Below are 15,137 nucleotides of genomic sequence, written 5' to 3'. Positions count from 1 at the left end.
TTTTGACAGGTCGCTCCCCTCTCACCAACTGCCGCTGGCTCTCGATCTCCCGCTGGGCTTTTGATAGGTCGCTCCCCTCTCACCAACTGCTGCTGGCTCTCGATCTCCCGCTGGGCTTTTGATAGGTCGCTCCCCTCTCACCAACTGCCGCTGGCTCTCGATCTCCCGCTGGGCTTTTGACAGGTCGCTCCCCTCTCACCAAAAATGAAAATCTTGCTTCCACACAGAAAATCTTACTCCAATCCAGCTTCAGTGAGCTCAACCAATTTCTTCCTAGTAAGGCAGACTTGTCTCCTTTCACTACTATTAGAGGCAAGTTCTGAAATTGATCTTTATATTTCATCGGTACGGTGATACGACCTACCACAGGAATTTTCTCTCCCATGTAGCCTCGCAGCTCTATCTTGGATTTCTCCAGTTGGAAATCACACAATTTGTCAAGGTACAGTGACTCCGGTATTACACTCATGGATGCACCCGTGTCAATTTCCTTTGGTATCTTGAATCCCGCAACATCTATGTGGATTTTGATGCTTTCCGAATCGCTGTCCGTTAACCTCGTGCTCCTGATGATGTGTAACTCTAACATCTCCTCGTCCTGTTGTTGTTCTTCCATGCTATGTAGTCTCTTGGAATTTCTACTCATAGCTTTGAACGCTGGACTCATAGCTTTAAAAACTGGTTTACCCTTCAGTCGGCATGCCTTCGCAAGATGCCCAGTCTTTCTGCAGAAGAAACACTCTGCCTTCACTTACACACAACTTTGAGCAATGTGTTGTTCCAGGCACCTATAGCACGGCTTCGACGCTGTGTTAGAATTTGCAGTTTCTGAGACTTTGGGCCCCCACCATCTTTTACTTTGAACCTGCAGGTGATTTACCTCGGTTGACTGACGACCGTAATTATTACTTAATTCTCGGGAATATTGTTCGGCAATGACCATCGACCTCGCTATCTGATAAGCAATCTCAAAAGTCAAGTCATCCGTCGTCAATAACTTCCTTCTGATCGCATCATTTTTCACCCCACAAACAAAACGATCCCGTAATGCTCGGTTTTGAAAGCTTCCAAAATTACAGTGCATTGATAGCTTTTTTAATGCTACGATGTAATCACTGATACTTTCATCAGCCTTTTGATTCCGAATCCCGAAACGATAGCTTTCAGCAATTTCTAACGGTTTGGGGTTATAGTGCTGCTCCAGCTTCGTTAAAATCTCTTTAAGCGCCATGTCCTTTGGCTCATCAGACACAAGCAGATTTACAAGGGTTTCGTACAATGCTGGACCCGCCTCCGATAAGAAGATCGCTTTCTTACGTTCCAACACAGCCTGGTTCTGGACTGCATTGTCTGGAACTTCGATTATGTTATTTGCAATGAAATACATTTCTCGCTGATCCACATACGCTTTAAAACATTCCCGGTCGTGTCTATATTCCCCCAAATGTCTGATTACACCTGCCATTTTAATCTCTAGCTGTTCACACCGTGTGCTGTATTTTACCTCAGATTTTGTAGCTTTTTTCCAAAGATAGAAACTTCCAAAGTCTCTCTGTCGACTGGCTGAATCCTTCCCCAACAAAATTTAAGCTTTAAATCATCCGAAAAATCCCATCTCATCGCCAAATGTGATATATTCACAGAGCACAAGCACACACAGCTTCCTACATGGCAGGCAGCTCTCTCTCGGAAACCTCCGGAATCTGCCTGGTTTTGTTTATTATTAACTCTGCAGTTGCAGTACACAATACGTCCACATCACAGTGTGGGGCTACAAACATTACAAGCTTACAGACATTATATCTGGGTAAAGAAGTTTCTTCTGAATTCCCTATTTGGTTTTGTGGTGATTATCTGATATTGATGGCTTCTAGTTTTGCTCTTCCCCACAAGTGGAAACACTCTCTCGGAGTCTGCTCGATCAAAACCTCTCATCATTTGAAAGGTCACCCCTCAGCCTTCTCTATTCAAGAGAAGAGAGACCTGGTTTTAGAATTGCAACAGCATAGCAATAGCTGGATTCAGCTTAACATGAATAGAATGCAGTTACAGAATCATACAACACAGAGGAGGATTCGGCCCATCGGGCCTGTGCTGCTTTCTGAAAGAGAAATCCATTTAATCCCCCTCCGCACTGCTCTCCCCACAGCCCCGCAAAGTTTTCCTTTTCAAGTATTTATCCAATTCCCGGTTTCAACATTACTGTTGAATCTGCTTCCACCGCCCTTTCAGGCAGCACGTTCCCGATCATGACAGCTCACTGCGTTACAGAATTCTCGTTCTTTTGCCAATTATCTTAAATCTGTGTCCTCTGGTTACTGACCCTCCACCAGTGGAGACAAATTCTCCTCATTTACTGTCAAAACCCTTCACAATATTGAACAGCTCTAAAAACAAAGTTGTAATGTGTTTGTTCACGGGCTCTTTGCTGAAGAATTGACAGCAACACATCGCTATTAAGAACTAGTTGGTTTATTAGCAAAGGTGTAACAATCACACGACACATTACCAGTTCATCCACCAGGCTCACAACCGCCTGCCCCATCGTGGATCCCCCGGATCCAACTGGCTGGATCCCAAGCTTCGAGGCAGAATTCCAAGCAAGATTTCGGAGGTAACTCTGCGCTGGCACCCAAATACTCACTTTTGTTAGAGTTTTTGATTTGGTTTCAGGATACAATGATTGTGAACCTTAATCTAAATCAGGCATCCAGCTAGAAAGTCACCTTTCAGAATCAAGGCTGTTACAGCTTGGGCTCCCTCCCCCCCCCACCAACAACCCTTCAATGACCCATAATAGGGCTCACTGGTGAATCTGTGGGATGCCCACTCTGTCCTCCAGTCCTGCCTGAAAGGCTGAAAATAAGGTGTCGTCAGACCCACATATAACAGGCTAAAGCTACTGAGTCGGATTTATTTGCAGGTTAGCTACTACACAGAAGCCACACATCAAATCAAGACATAATACTGAAACAACTAATGAAATCAGGCCATGAGCTAATGTATAACAAAGCACTCTGATTTTTTTTAAAAAGAGCCCAAATTCCTACTGTCATAAATTTTAGTAAAAATGTTGGCGGTGCATAAACCAAATGCATAAAATAGTCATTATAGCTGGGTTATTTCTATTGTATTCGTAATAAGGTGAACGAATTAACGGCACAGGCAGCAATGAATGAATATGATATAATTGGCATCACGGAGACATGGCTCCAGGGTGACCAAGGTTAGGAACTCAACATCCAGAGGTATTCAACATTCAGGAAGGATAGACCGAAAGGAAAATAAGGTGGGGTAGCGTTGCTGTTTAAAGAGGAAATTAACACAATAGTAAGGAAGGACATTAGCTTGGATGATGTGGAATCTATATGGGTGGAGCTGCAGAATACCAAAGGGCAGAAAACACTAGTGGGAGTTGTGTTGGGGACAGCATCAAACAAGAAATGAGGGATGCGTGCAGTAAAAGTATAGCAGTTATCATGGGCGACTTTAATCTACATATAGATTGGGCTAACCAAACTGGTAGCAATATGGTGGAGGAGGATTTCCTGGAGTGTATTAGGGATGGTTTTCTAGACCAATATGTCGAGGAACCAACTAGAGGGCTGGCGATCCTAGACTGGATGATATGTAACGAGAAGGGACTAATTAGCAATCTTGTTGTGTGAGGCCCCTTGGGGAAGAGTGACCATAATATGGTAGAATTCTTTATTAAGATGGAGAGTGACACAGTTAATTCAGAGACTAGGGTCCTGAACTTAAGGAAAGATAACTTTGATGGTATGAGACGTGAATTGGCTAGAATAGACTGGCAATTGATACTTAAAGGGTTGACGGTAGATAGGCAATGGCAAACATGCATGAACTTCAACAAATGTACATCCATGTCTGGAGTAAAAATAAAACAGGGAAGGTGGCTCAACCGTGGCTAACAAGGGAAATTAAAGACAGTGTTAAATCCAAGGAAGAGGCATATAAATTGGCCAGAAAAAGCAGCAAACCTGAGGACTGGGAGAAATTTAGAACTTAGCAGAGGAGGACAAAGGGTTTAATTAGGAGGGGGAAAATAGAGTTTGAGAGCTACCCTCCAGTCCATAGGAACTGATCCAGAGTCGATAGACTGTTGGAAAATGATCACCAATTTTTTGAGGATGTAACTAGTAGAGTGGACAAGGGAGAACCAGTGGATGTGGTGTATTTGGACTTTCAAAAGGCTTTTGACAAGGTCCCACATAAGAGATTGGTGTGTAAAATTAAAGCACATGGTATTGGGGGTAATGTACTGACGTAGATAGAGAATTGGTTGGCAGACAGGAAGCAGACAGTCGGGATAAACGGGTCCTTTACAGAATGGCAGGCAGTGACTAGTAGGGTGCTGCAGGGCTCAGTGTTGGGAGCCAAGCTATTCGCAATATACATTAATGATTTAGATGAAGGAATGGAGTGTAATATCTCTAAGTTTGCAGATGACATTAAACTGGGTGGCGGTGTGAGCCATGAGGAGGATGCTAAGAGACTGCAGGGTGTCTTGGACAGGTTAGGTGAGTGGGCAAATGCATGGCAGATGCAGTATAATGTGGATAAATGTGAGGTTATCCACTTTGGGGGCAAAAACACGAAGGCAGAATATTATCTGAATGGCGGCAGATTAGGAAAAGGGGAGGTGCAACAAGACCTGGGTGTCATGGTACATCAGTCATTGAAAGTTGGCATGCAGGTACAGCAGGCGGTGAGGAAGGCAAATGGTATGTTGGCCTTCATAGCGAGGGGATTTGAGTATAGGAGCAGGGAGGTCTTACTACAGTTGTACAGGGCCTTGGTGAGGCCTCACCTGGAATATTGTGTTCAGTTTTGGTCTCCTAATCTGAGGAAGGACGTTCTTGCTATTGAGGGAGTGCAGCAAAGGTTCACCAGACTGATTCCCGGGATGGCTGGACTGACATATGAAGAGAGACTGGATCAAGTGGGCCTTTATTTACTGGAGTTTAGAAGGATGAGAGGGGATCTCATAGAAACATGTAAAATTCTGACGGGACTGGACAGGTTAGATGCAGGAAGAATGTTCCCGATGTTGGGGAAGTCCAGAACCAGGGGACCCAGTCCAAGGATGAGGGGTAGGCCATTTGAGACTGAGATGAGGAGAAACTTCTTCACTCAGAAAGTTGTTAACCTGAGGAATTCCCTACCACAGAGAGTTGTTGATACCTGTCCGTTAGATATATTCAAAAGGGAGTTAGATGTGGCCCTTACGGCTAAAGGGATCAGGGGTTATGGAGAGAAAGCAGGAAAGAGGTACAGAGGTGAATGATCAGACATGATTATATTGAATGGTGGTGCAGGCTCGAAGGGCCGAATGGCCTACTCCTGCATCTATTTTCTATGTTTCTATGTTTCTATGTGACGTATTTTTTTAATTCTGTCTTTCAGCTGTCCGCTTTCTGCATTCTTGCCCCAAAGGACACTTAATTCCCATTTATAATATTGTTTCTGGGTTATTAAATATTTCAATAATGTCGCTGGAGTTTTTCGGAGCATCATATGCCGAATCTTGTATGAAGAACTGGCTGATGCTGTGCAAGATAATTGAGGGTGCCTGGCTTGCTGCAGGTAATTTGAAGTACTGTGGGATAAGAACACCATGGCTCCCATTTGCTCTAAATAAAACTGTTGGTATGATTCTGCTATGGCCCTTTACATCTCCTCTGGAGTCCAGATCCAGCTATTGTTTCTTTCACTGTCCCCTCTTACCTCGCACCATCATGTCTTTTGTCACTTACTCTCTCCTCCCTTCCACCCTATCGCACACCTTCCCTTTGACTCTTTTCTCCCCTTCCCCCCTTCCCCTGCCTCCGTAGTTGTGTAAAACCTTTTCCATCTCTAACTTTTTTCAGTTCTGACGGAAGGCCATCGACCTGAAACGTTAACTCTGTTTCTCTCTCCATAGATCCTGCCTGACCCGTTGAGTATTGCCAGCATTTTGCCTCCATATTCTGGTCACCATATTACAAAAAAATATAGGGGCACTGGAGGGGAAGCAAAAAAGCCTAACCCGCACCAAGCCCCACTCACCAATCTCCCCATGTGCTCACTGACTTACACTGGCTCCCACTCGGAGCATGGCGTAAAGTTCTGGCCGCCATATTATAAAAAGGATATGGGGGCACTGGAGAGGGTGCAGAGAAGATTTACAAGCGAGGGTAACATGCGAGGGTATATCTTTCAGGAAAGGATGAACAGACTGAATCTCTTTTCTCTTGAAAAGAAAAGGCTGAGGGGTGACCTAATAGAGGTCTTTAAAATTATGAAAGGTTTTGATAGAGTAGACACCGAGAGAGTATTTCCACTTTTGGGGGGAGAGCATAACTAGTGGCCATCAATATAAGAAAATCATCAAGAAATCCAACAGGGAATTCAGGAGAATCTTCTTTACCCAGAGAGCGGTGAGAATGTGGAACTCGCTGCCACAGGGAGGGGTTGAGGCGAATAGTATTGATGCATTTAAGGGGCGGTTAGATAGCATATCATCATCATAGGCGGTCCCTCGAACGAGGATGACTTGCTTCCACGAGTTCACAGATGTTTCAATGAAGGACCCGATGTTCCAGTGCTGAACTCCAGTTGAAGGGTGGAAGATGCCTGTGCGTGGATTTTTTTAGCGTGTGGTGACCGTTGCACATCAGCCACCACACGGGCTTGACAGAGCTGGGCCTTAATCCAGTGGCAAGGGTTAACCAGGAGGACTGGAATCGTACTCTGCTGCACGGACCTAGTGTGCACACATATCGCAGTGTGGTCTGGCCCTTGCTAGCCCTGGGCCCTCGGCTCTTCTGGGCCCCGTACCCTCATTCGCCGACCTCTGACACGATCTCTCGCCGCTCCTCCGCCACGATCTCTCGCCGCTCCTCCGCCACAAACATTTGCCTCGCCTTCGCCACGATCCCTCACCGCTCCTCCACCACGAACATTCGGCGCACCTCCGCCACAATCCCTCACCGCTTCCCACCAAAAAAACCACTCGCCGAACCTCCGCCGCGATCTCCCACCGCACCTCTGCACCAAACATTCGCCGAACCTCTGTCATGATCACCCACCAAATCTCAGCCACGATCCCTCATCACACCTCCACCCCGATCACTCATCGCAAATCCGCCACGACCTTCCTGCTGCGCTACTTTACCAGGGCCCCGCCGATGCTCCTGCCCACACTCCAATCGGCGACCTGGGTCCCTTTGACGTCACCCAGTCGCCCACTTCGAAGCCATCGCACATTTGTGTCGGCTCGTGCTGGAAGCTGCAGTGGACGTTCCAGCCCTTTTTATAGCCCCGGCCTGTGGCGATGTTCTCTCGCAGGTCAGGGTGGCCCATGATGTCCCAGGGCCCGGCATCCAGCTCTTTTTATAGCCCCAGCCTGTGACGATGCTCTCGCAGGTCAGGGTGGCCCATGATGTCCCAGGGCCCGGCGTCCAGCTCTTTTTGCGGATAGATTTAGGTGAGGAAAGACAGAAGGAGGCTCGAGTGGAGCATAAACGCTGGCATGGACTGGTTGGGCTGAATGGCCTGTTTCTGTGCTGTACCACCTATGTAATCCTATGGTTGGCACTGGTAGATTAGCACAGTGTGTAATCAGGGAACTGGTTAGAACAGTGGGTTAACATAGTGCCCCATTGCCTTTAGGGTTTGTGTTCGAATCCAGCTTGCCTATAAAATTCTAATAGGAACAGGAATAGGCCACTCAGCCCTTGAGCCTGTCCACCATTCAATGAGATCACGGCTGCCCTGTGGCTTAACTCCATTGACCCGCCTTGATTCCGTAACCCTGAATACCCTTACCCAACAAAAATCGATCAATTCAGTTTTGAAATTATCAATTGACCTCCAGCCTCAACAGCTCCTTATGGGACGGAGTTCCAGATTTCCACCGCCCTTTGTGTGAAGAAGTGCTTTTTGACATCACCACTGAACGGCCTTGCTCTAACTTAGAGGTCCATGTACATAGATTGTTAAAATGTCATGGACGGGTACAGAAAATAATGAAAAAGGCTAAATGGGATGCTGACCTTTCTATTGAGAGGACCAGAATACAAGAGGGTAGAAGTTATGCTGCAGCTGTACAAAACCCTGGTTAGCCCACACCTGGAGCACTGTGAGCAGTTCTGGGTCCCACACGTCAGGGAGGGTATATTGGCCTCGGTTTAGGTTTACCAGAACTGTACCCGGACTGCAAGGGTTAAGTTACTAGGAGAGATTACACAAACTAGGGCTGTATTCCTTGGAATTTAGAAGGTTAAGGGGTGATCGGATCTAAGTTTTCAAGATATGAAAGGGAACAGATAGGTAGATAGAGAGAGACTATTTTTGCTGGTTGGGGCATCTAGATCCAGGAAACGTAGCCTAAATGTTTGAGCCAGGAGTGAAATTAGGAAACAATTCCACACACAAAGGATGGTAGAAGCTTAAAAATCTTTTCCGCAAATGGCAGTTGATGCTGGGTCAATTGTTAATGTTAAATCTGAGATTGTTGATTTTTGTTAACCAAAGGTATTAAGGAAAAGGGAGTAAAGGCGGGTATATGGAGTTTGGTCATCAACCATGACCTCATTTAATGGTGGAACAGGCTTGAGGGACTAAATGACCTCCTCCGGTTCCTACGTCATCTTGTTCCGGACTCCTCCCCCCAGAGGAAATAGTTTTTCTTTACCTACCCTATCAAATCCTTTAATCAACTTAATTTGATCACCCCTTAATCTTCCAAACACAATAGAATACAGTAAAACCTATTCTATGCAACCTGTCCTTGTAATGGAACCCTTTTAGCCCCGGTATCGTTCTGGTGAATCCGCGCTGCTCCCGCTCGAAGGCCGATATATCCTTCCTGAAGGTGGGTGCCCAGAACTGCACGCAGTTACTCCAGATGGGGAGAGAAGATCGAAAACTTTCCTAATGGGCATGCTACTAATTCAGCACTAAGGCGGTACGGTGGCACCATGATCATGTCACTGGACCAGTAACCCAGAGGGCGGGACTAATGATCCCGAGACATGAGTTCAAATCCCACCACGGCAGCTGGGGAATTTAAATTCAGTTAATTAAATAAAGCTGTAATGGTGACCATGAAACTACCAGATTGTCAGAAAAGCCTGTTTGGTTCACTATCGTCCGTTAGGGAAGGAAAATCTGCTGCCCTGGCCTGTATGTGACTCCAGACCCACAACTACGTTTAAAAAATTTTTTTGGTTAGTTCCTGGGATGTGGGCGTCGCTGGCAAGGCCGGCATTTATTGCCCTTCCCTAATTGCCCCTTGAGAAGGTGGTGGTGAGCCGCCTTCTTGAACCGCTGCAGTCCGTGTGGTGAAGGTGCTCCCACAGTGCTGTTAGGGAGGGAGTGCCAGGATTTTGACCCAGCAACGATGAAGGAACAGCCGATATATTTCCCAGTCGGGATGGTGTGTGACTGGGAGGGGAACGTGGAGGTGGTGGTGTTCCCATGGGCCTGCTGCCCTTGTCCTTCTAGGCGGTAGAGGTCGCGGGTTTGGGAGGTGCTGCCGAAGAAGCCTTGGCGAGTTGCTGCAGTGCATCTTGTAGATGGTGCACACTGCAGCCAGGGGGCGCCGGTGGTGGAGGGAGTGAGTGTTGAAGGTGGTGGAGGGAGTGAGTGTTGAAGGTGGTGGAGGGAGTGAGTGTTGAAGGTGGTGGATGGGCTGTCAATCAAGCGGGCTGCTTTGTCCTGGATGGTGTCGAGCTTCTCGAGTGTTGTTGGAGCTGCAACTCATCCAGGCAAGTGGCGAGTGTTCCATCACACTCCTGACTTGTGTCTTGTAGATGGTGGAAAGGCTTTGGGGAGTCAGGAGGTGAGACACTCACCGCAGAATACCCAGCCTCTGACCCGCTCTTGTTGCCACGGTATTTATGTGGCTGGTCCAGTTAAATTTCTGGTCAATGGTGACCCCCAGGATGTTGATGGTGGGGGATTCGGTGAAGGTAATGCCGTTGAATGTCAAGGGGCGGTGGTTAGACTCTCGCTTGTTGGAGATAGTCATTGCCTGGCAAATGTTACTTGCCACTTATCAGCCCAAGCCTGAATATTGTCCAGGTCTTGCTGCATGCGGGCACGGACTGCTTCATTATCTGAGTGGTTGACCCTTAACTGCCCTCTGAAATGGTCCAGCAACCCACTACAAAGAACTACCATGGGACCATGTTCGTTAAATTTGTTTCTAAAATGCCGGGAAGGGAGATGGTTTGTTGAGAAAGCCGGGAAAATTTTAAGAGCCGTAAAAGAGAGTGGGCTGGTGAGAAAGCCGGGAGTTTTTTCAAAAAGCCGGGAAGGGAGCGGACTGGTGAGACAGCTGGGCAGACGGAGTACTTTTCAGATCCTCTGTCTGTTGTGGTGAAGGTTATTTTATAAATTTGAGATCTGACAGTTATGCGCTGTACGCTTTCTGTGCAGCTTGTTGACAGCAGTCGCTCAGTTAAAGAAAAGTATAGATTTTTTTTGTTGAACTCTTTTGTTTGCTGGTTGTAAATATAGTGGAGTTGGGGGTTAAAAAAAAGGCTGAGAGTCAAAAAGCTTCCAAGAATTCCGGAGAAACATCTTTACCCAGAGAGGGGTGAGAATGTGGAACTCGCTGTGACAGGGAGGGGTCGAGGCGAATAGTTTCAATGTATTTAAGGGGAGGCTGGACAAGCCAATGGGGGAGAAGGGAATAGAGGGTTATGCTGATAGATTTAGAGGAGGAAAGATGGGAGGAGGCTCGAGTGGGGCATAAACGCCGGCATGTGCTGGTTGGGCTGAATGGCCTGTTTCTATGCCGTATATCCGATGTAATCCTGTGTAAAAATGGATAGCGCAAAGCGTATTTGTTTCCCAGTTCGTGTGGGAAGGCGGTGGGCCACAAAGGTGAACATGTTGGGCGACCGATAGTGGGGATGCGGGAGGGCAATGCGTGCGACCACAAGTGGCAGCCGTATGAGCACAAGAAGCGGACCAAAATTGCTCCCCGCCGAAAACGCAGCCCATCTAATGTGTGAGCAACAGGAATTAAAGGAAATGATTATTAGTAAGAAAATAGTGCTGGAGAAACTAATGGGACTGAAGGCAGATAAATCCCCAGGGCCTGATGATCTGCATCCCAGAGTACTAAAAGAGGTAGCCATGGGAATAGTGGATGCATTGGTTGTTATCTTCCAAAATTCTATAGATTATGGAACAGTTCCTGCAGATTGGAGGATGGCAAATGTAACCCCACTATTTAAAAAAGGAGGAAGAGAGAAAACAGGGAACTACAGGCCGGTTAGCCTAACATCAGTGGTAGAGAAAATGCTAGAGTCTATTATAAAGGATGTGATAACGACACACTTAGATAATATCAACGGGAATAAACAAAGTCAACATGGATTTATGAAAGGAAAATCACGTCTGACAAACCTACTGGAGTTTTTTGAAGTTGTAACTGATAGAATAGATAAGGGAGAACCAGTGGATGTAGTGTATTTGGATTTTCAGAAGGACTTTGATGAAGTCCCACATAAGAGGTTAGTGCGCAAAATTAAAGCACATAGGATTGGGGGTAATGTATTGGCATGGATTGAAAATTGGTTAACTGACAGGAAACAGAGAGTAGGAATAAACGGGTCTTTTTCGGGGTGGCGGGCAGTGACTAGTGGGGTACCATAGGGATCAGTGCTGGGGCCCCAGCTATTCACAATATATATAAATAATTTGGATGAGGGAACCAAATGTAATATTTCCAAGTTTGCTGATGACACAAAACTAGGTGGATTGTGAGTTGTGAGGAGGATGCCAATATGCTGCAAGGCGATTTAGATAGGTTGAGTGAGTGGGCAAACACATGGCAGATGCAGTATAACGTGGATAAATGTGAAGTTATCCACTTTGGTAGGAAAAACATAAGGACAAAGTATTATTTAAATGGTGATGGCTTGGAAGTGTCGATATACAGAGGGACCCGGGTGTCCTTGTACACCAGTCATTGGAAGCAAACATGGTGCAGCAAGCAGTTAGGAAGGCAAATGGTATGTTGGCCTTCATTGCGAGAGGATTTGAGAACAGGAGCAAGGATGTCTTACTGCAGTTATACAGGGCCCTGGTGAGACTGCACCTGGAGTATTGTGTGCAGTTTTGGTCTCCTTACCTAAGGAAGGATATACTTGCCACAAGAGGGAGTGCAGCGAAGGTTCACCAGACTGATTCCTGGGATGGCAGGACTGTCGTATGAGGAGAGATTGGGTCGACTGGGCCTGTATTCACTAGAGTTTGGAAGAATGAGAGGGGATCTCATTGAAAGGTATAAAATTCTGACAGGGTTGGACAGACTGGATGCGTGGAGGATGTTTCCCCGGGGCTGGGAAGTCTAGAACAAGGGGTCACAGTCTCAGGATACGGGGTAGGAAATTTAGGACTGAGATGAGGAGAAATGTTTTCACTCAGAGGGTGGTGAACCTGTGGAATTCTCTACCACAGAAGGCTGTGGAGGCCTAGTCACTGAATATATTTAAGAGGGAGACAGATAGATTTCTAGACACAAAAGGCATCAAGGGGTATGGGGAGAAAGCGGGAATATGGTGTTGAGATAGAGGATCAGCCATGATCATATTGAATGGCTGAGCAGGCTCGAGGGGCCGAATGGCCCACTACTGCTCCTATTTTCTATGTTTCTATGTTAAGACTGTTTTTACTGCAGGGGTGGATGTGGTGGCCTCTTGCGCGAAATTCCGCTCTTTGGCTTTTTTTTCCAGGGGCCCGGAGGTCGGTCACAATGGGGGTGGAAGTGGGGTGGTGAGCAGAAATTCGCACATTCGAAGGGCAGGAGTGACCACTGCTGTCAGCCATCAGCGTAGCGCTGATGACTTCATCACGCTGGCGCGTCATCACGCTCTCCCCTTCACTTAAAGGGGAGAGCTGCTGCGATTCTTTAAGTTCGGTCCACTGGGCCACCAGAGAGGGTTTCGGCCGGGCCAAGGGAGGGGTGCCAGGCTGCCTGTTGGCGGCCCGGCCGAACCCGGGGGCGTAATTGTCGGCCCGACATGGCATCGCAACAAAAAAAATAAGATGGCGGCCGCAGCAGTAAGTCCTCCCCTTTAATGGCAGCCGTACCACCATTTTTTTAATTTTTTTATTCGTAGCCAATCTTTCCAATTCTTTGTCAAATCACAAACGCCAGAGGTCACCTTGCACACATCAAGGATCACTCTGCGCCAATGCTCTTAGCCAAAAGGCCGAGAGCCACTGCACCGTTCCTGGAAGTACTGCAATACCAGGTTCGTGCCATGGAGGTGGATGGGTCAAGCCCCCCCACCCACCTCCTATTTCCAAAAAGCATAGGAGAACCAGCTTCCTGATCCAGGGAGAACCACTTTGGGGTCATGGTTACTCCCCTGTCAGGTCAGTTACGCATGATCTTAGCCAAAAGGCCGTACCACCATTTTACGCCAAGTCCAGTGCACCGACGGAAAAAGCTCGGCAGCAGTGGGGCGGAGGTAAGGGGAGCCGGGATACCTCAGGAGCAGAACTTTTAAGAATGGCGGCCATTCCACTCCGCAGTGTGGCCCCGGTGGTAACAGGCCTTAAGGGAAGGGGCAACTTCGGCCCCTGTCCTACAGGCGGGACGGGCAGCTCCTTCATGGGGAAAATCCAGTAATGTTTTAGAGGCATCACAGCATAAGTTGTGTGCAACACACCCAGCAAATTATCGATGCCGTTTTCAATTTTAAACAAATTATTCAGAACTCATGTTGTGTTCATGTCGGTGTCTTTGACGTCTTTTCTTTTTGACACAGGTTTTTATTGGACGTATCAAATCTATCCACCAGACTATACCAGTGAAAGCTCACCACAGTACTGCCACAAAGGATTTTATACCTTTGCCATTGTGAGTGTCACTATTTCTTGTGTGGTCTATATAACCATAGTGTGTATGGAAGTATATCTAAAGTTTTGTGTGGAACTTCCGCCTGAGGAGGAGGAGAAAACCACTTTACAACCAGACGTGGGACCCGAGACACTGCCTGCTCCCGAGGAGGAGCAGGAGGAGGAAGAGGAGGAGGAGGCACAATCCTCCACTTTGTCTGTTTCATCCTCACACAGAAGAAGCATGTTAAGGCGGAGCTTGATGAAACTGCAGCTCAAGAGTAAAGTTTTGTGAGAGTATTCCATACACTGTTCCTTTAAAAATAAACTGAAGATTTCTTACCATGCGTTCTTTCTGAGATGACCTTTGCGCTGATGATAGTGGCAAACTTTGCATCGGATTCCACGCAGTAACCCGTCCCTTCTGACTTTCACAGCATTTTCTTCTTAATAGCACCATCGCTTGGGAATGACATGTTGCAGTGGCATCATACAAAGGGCTCAATGCTCTCCTATCAATTGATCCACTCGGCTCATTTACTGCAAGGGCTAGCCTACATACTGAATTGGAAAGGGTTTATTCACCCACATTAAAACAAAGGACTTTGGTACGAATGGCAAATCAATAAAGCGACAGTCTAAACCCCAGGTTCATATATATATATTATTTTTCTGTGTGGTAAATGTCTCTTTATTAAACGTTTTGAAGGAATTAAACAGCGTCCCCTCCCCCCACACACACACATGCCAAAAAGCTGCTTGTTGCAAGAAAAAAAAAATGCATTTATATAGTGCAATATCACGCCTCTCCTGGAGTGCTTGATGTGCAGTAAGTTTTTTGAAGTGGAGCGACTATGGTCATGTAGGCAGGCACAGCACATGAGGATTAGGACCAGGAGTCGGCCACATGGCCCCTCGAGCCTGCTCCGCCATTCAATAAGATCATGGCTGATCTTTGACCTCAACTCCACCTTCCCGCCCGATCCCCAGATCCCTCCATTCCCCTCGAGTCCGAAAATCTATCGATCTCAGCCTGCACTGCCCGCTGAGGTAGAGAATTCCAAAGATTCACCACCCTCTGAGTGAAGGACTCGTTGCGGAATGGCCGCCGATTTTTTGCGGAATGGCTGCCGATTGCGCAATTGCCCTCGAGCGTTTTTCATGCGGTGACCATATCCGCCCCACTCCCCCCGCTGCTGCCAAAGCCTCCACTGCCACGGCCACCATCTTATTGTCTTGTGTCGGACGACTGCCAGGTCGGCCCGACGAAT

The 15,137-nt window shown here is 47.1% G+C and overlaps 1 protein-coding gene and 1 pseudogene across 1 annotated transcript in view; one reads left to right on the top strand and one right to left on the bottom strand.

Annotated features, from left to right (window-relative positions):
* Positions 1 to 14,445, top strand: part of LOC139233032 (transmembrane protein 272-like) — a 33,316-nt gene extending 18,871 nt beyond the window's left edge. Inside the window, exons 3-4 of the mRNA XM_070863549.1 lie at positions 5,428 to 5,607; positions 13,797 to 14,445. Coding sequence (XP_070719650.1) covers positions 5,428 to 5,607; positions 13,797 to 14,161 — 545 coding nt within the window. The 3' untranslated portion in view covers positions 14,162 to 14,445. The remainder of the gene's footprint in view (positions 1 to 5,427; positions 5,608 to 13,796) is intronic.
* On the bottom strand, positions 13,241 to 13,442 carry LOC139233243 (U2 spliceosomal RNA; annotated as a pseudogene).
* Positions 14,446 to 15,137: the final 692 nt, after the last annotated feature.

The sequence above is a fragment of the Pristiophorus japonicus genome, chromosome 20, assembly GCF_044704955.1.
Source record: "Pristiophorus japonicus isolate sPriJap1 chromosome 20, sPriJap1.hap1, whole genome shotgun sequence".
NCBI lineage: Eukaryota > Metazoa > Chordata > Chondrichthyes > Pristiophoridae > Pristiophorus > Pristiophorus japonicus.
The sequence above is the reverse complement of the archived record's forward strand: the minus strand, read 5'-3'. Positions and strand labels throughout refer to the sequence as shown.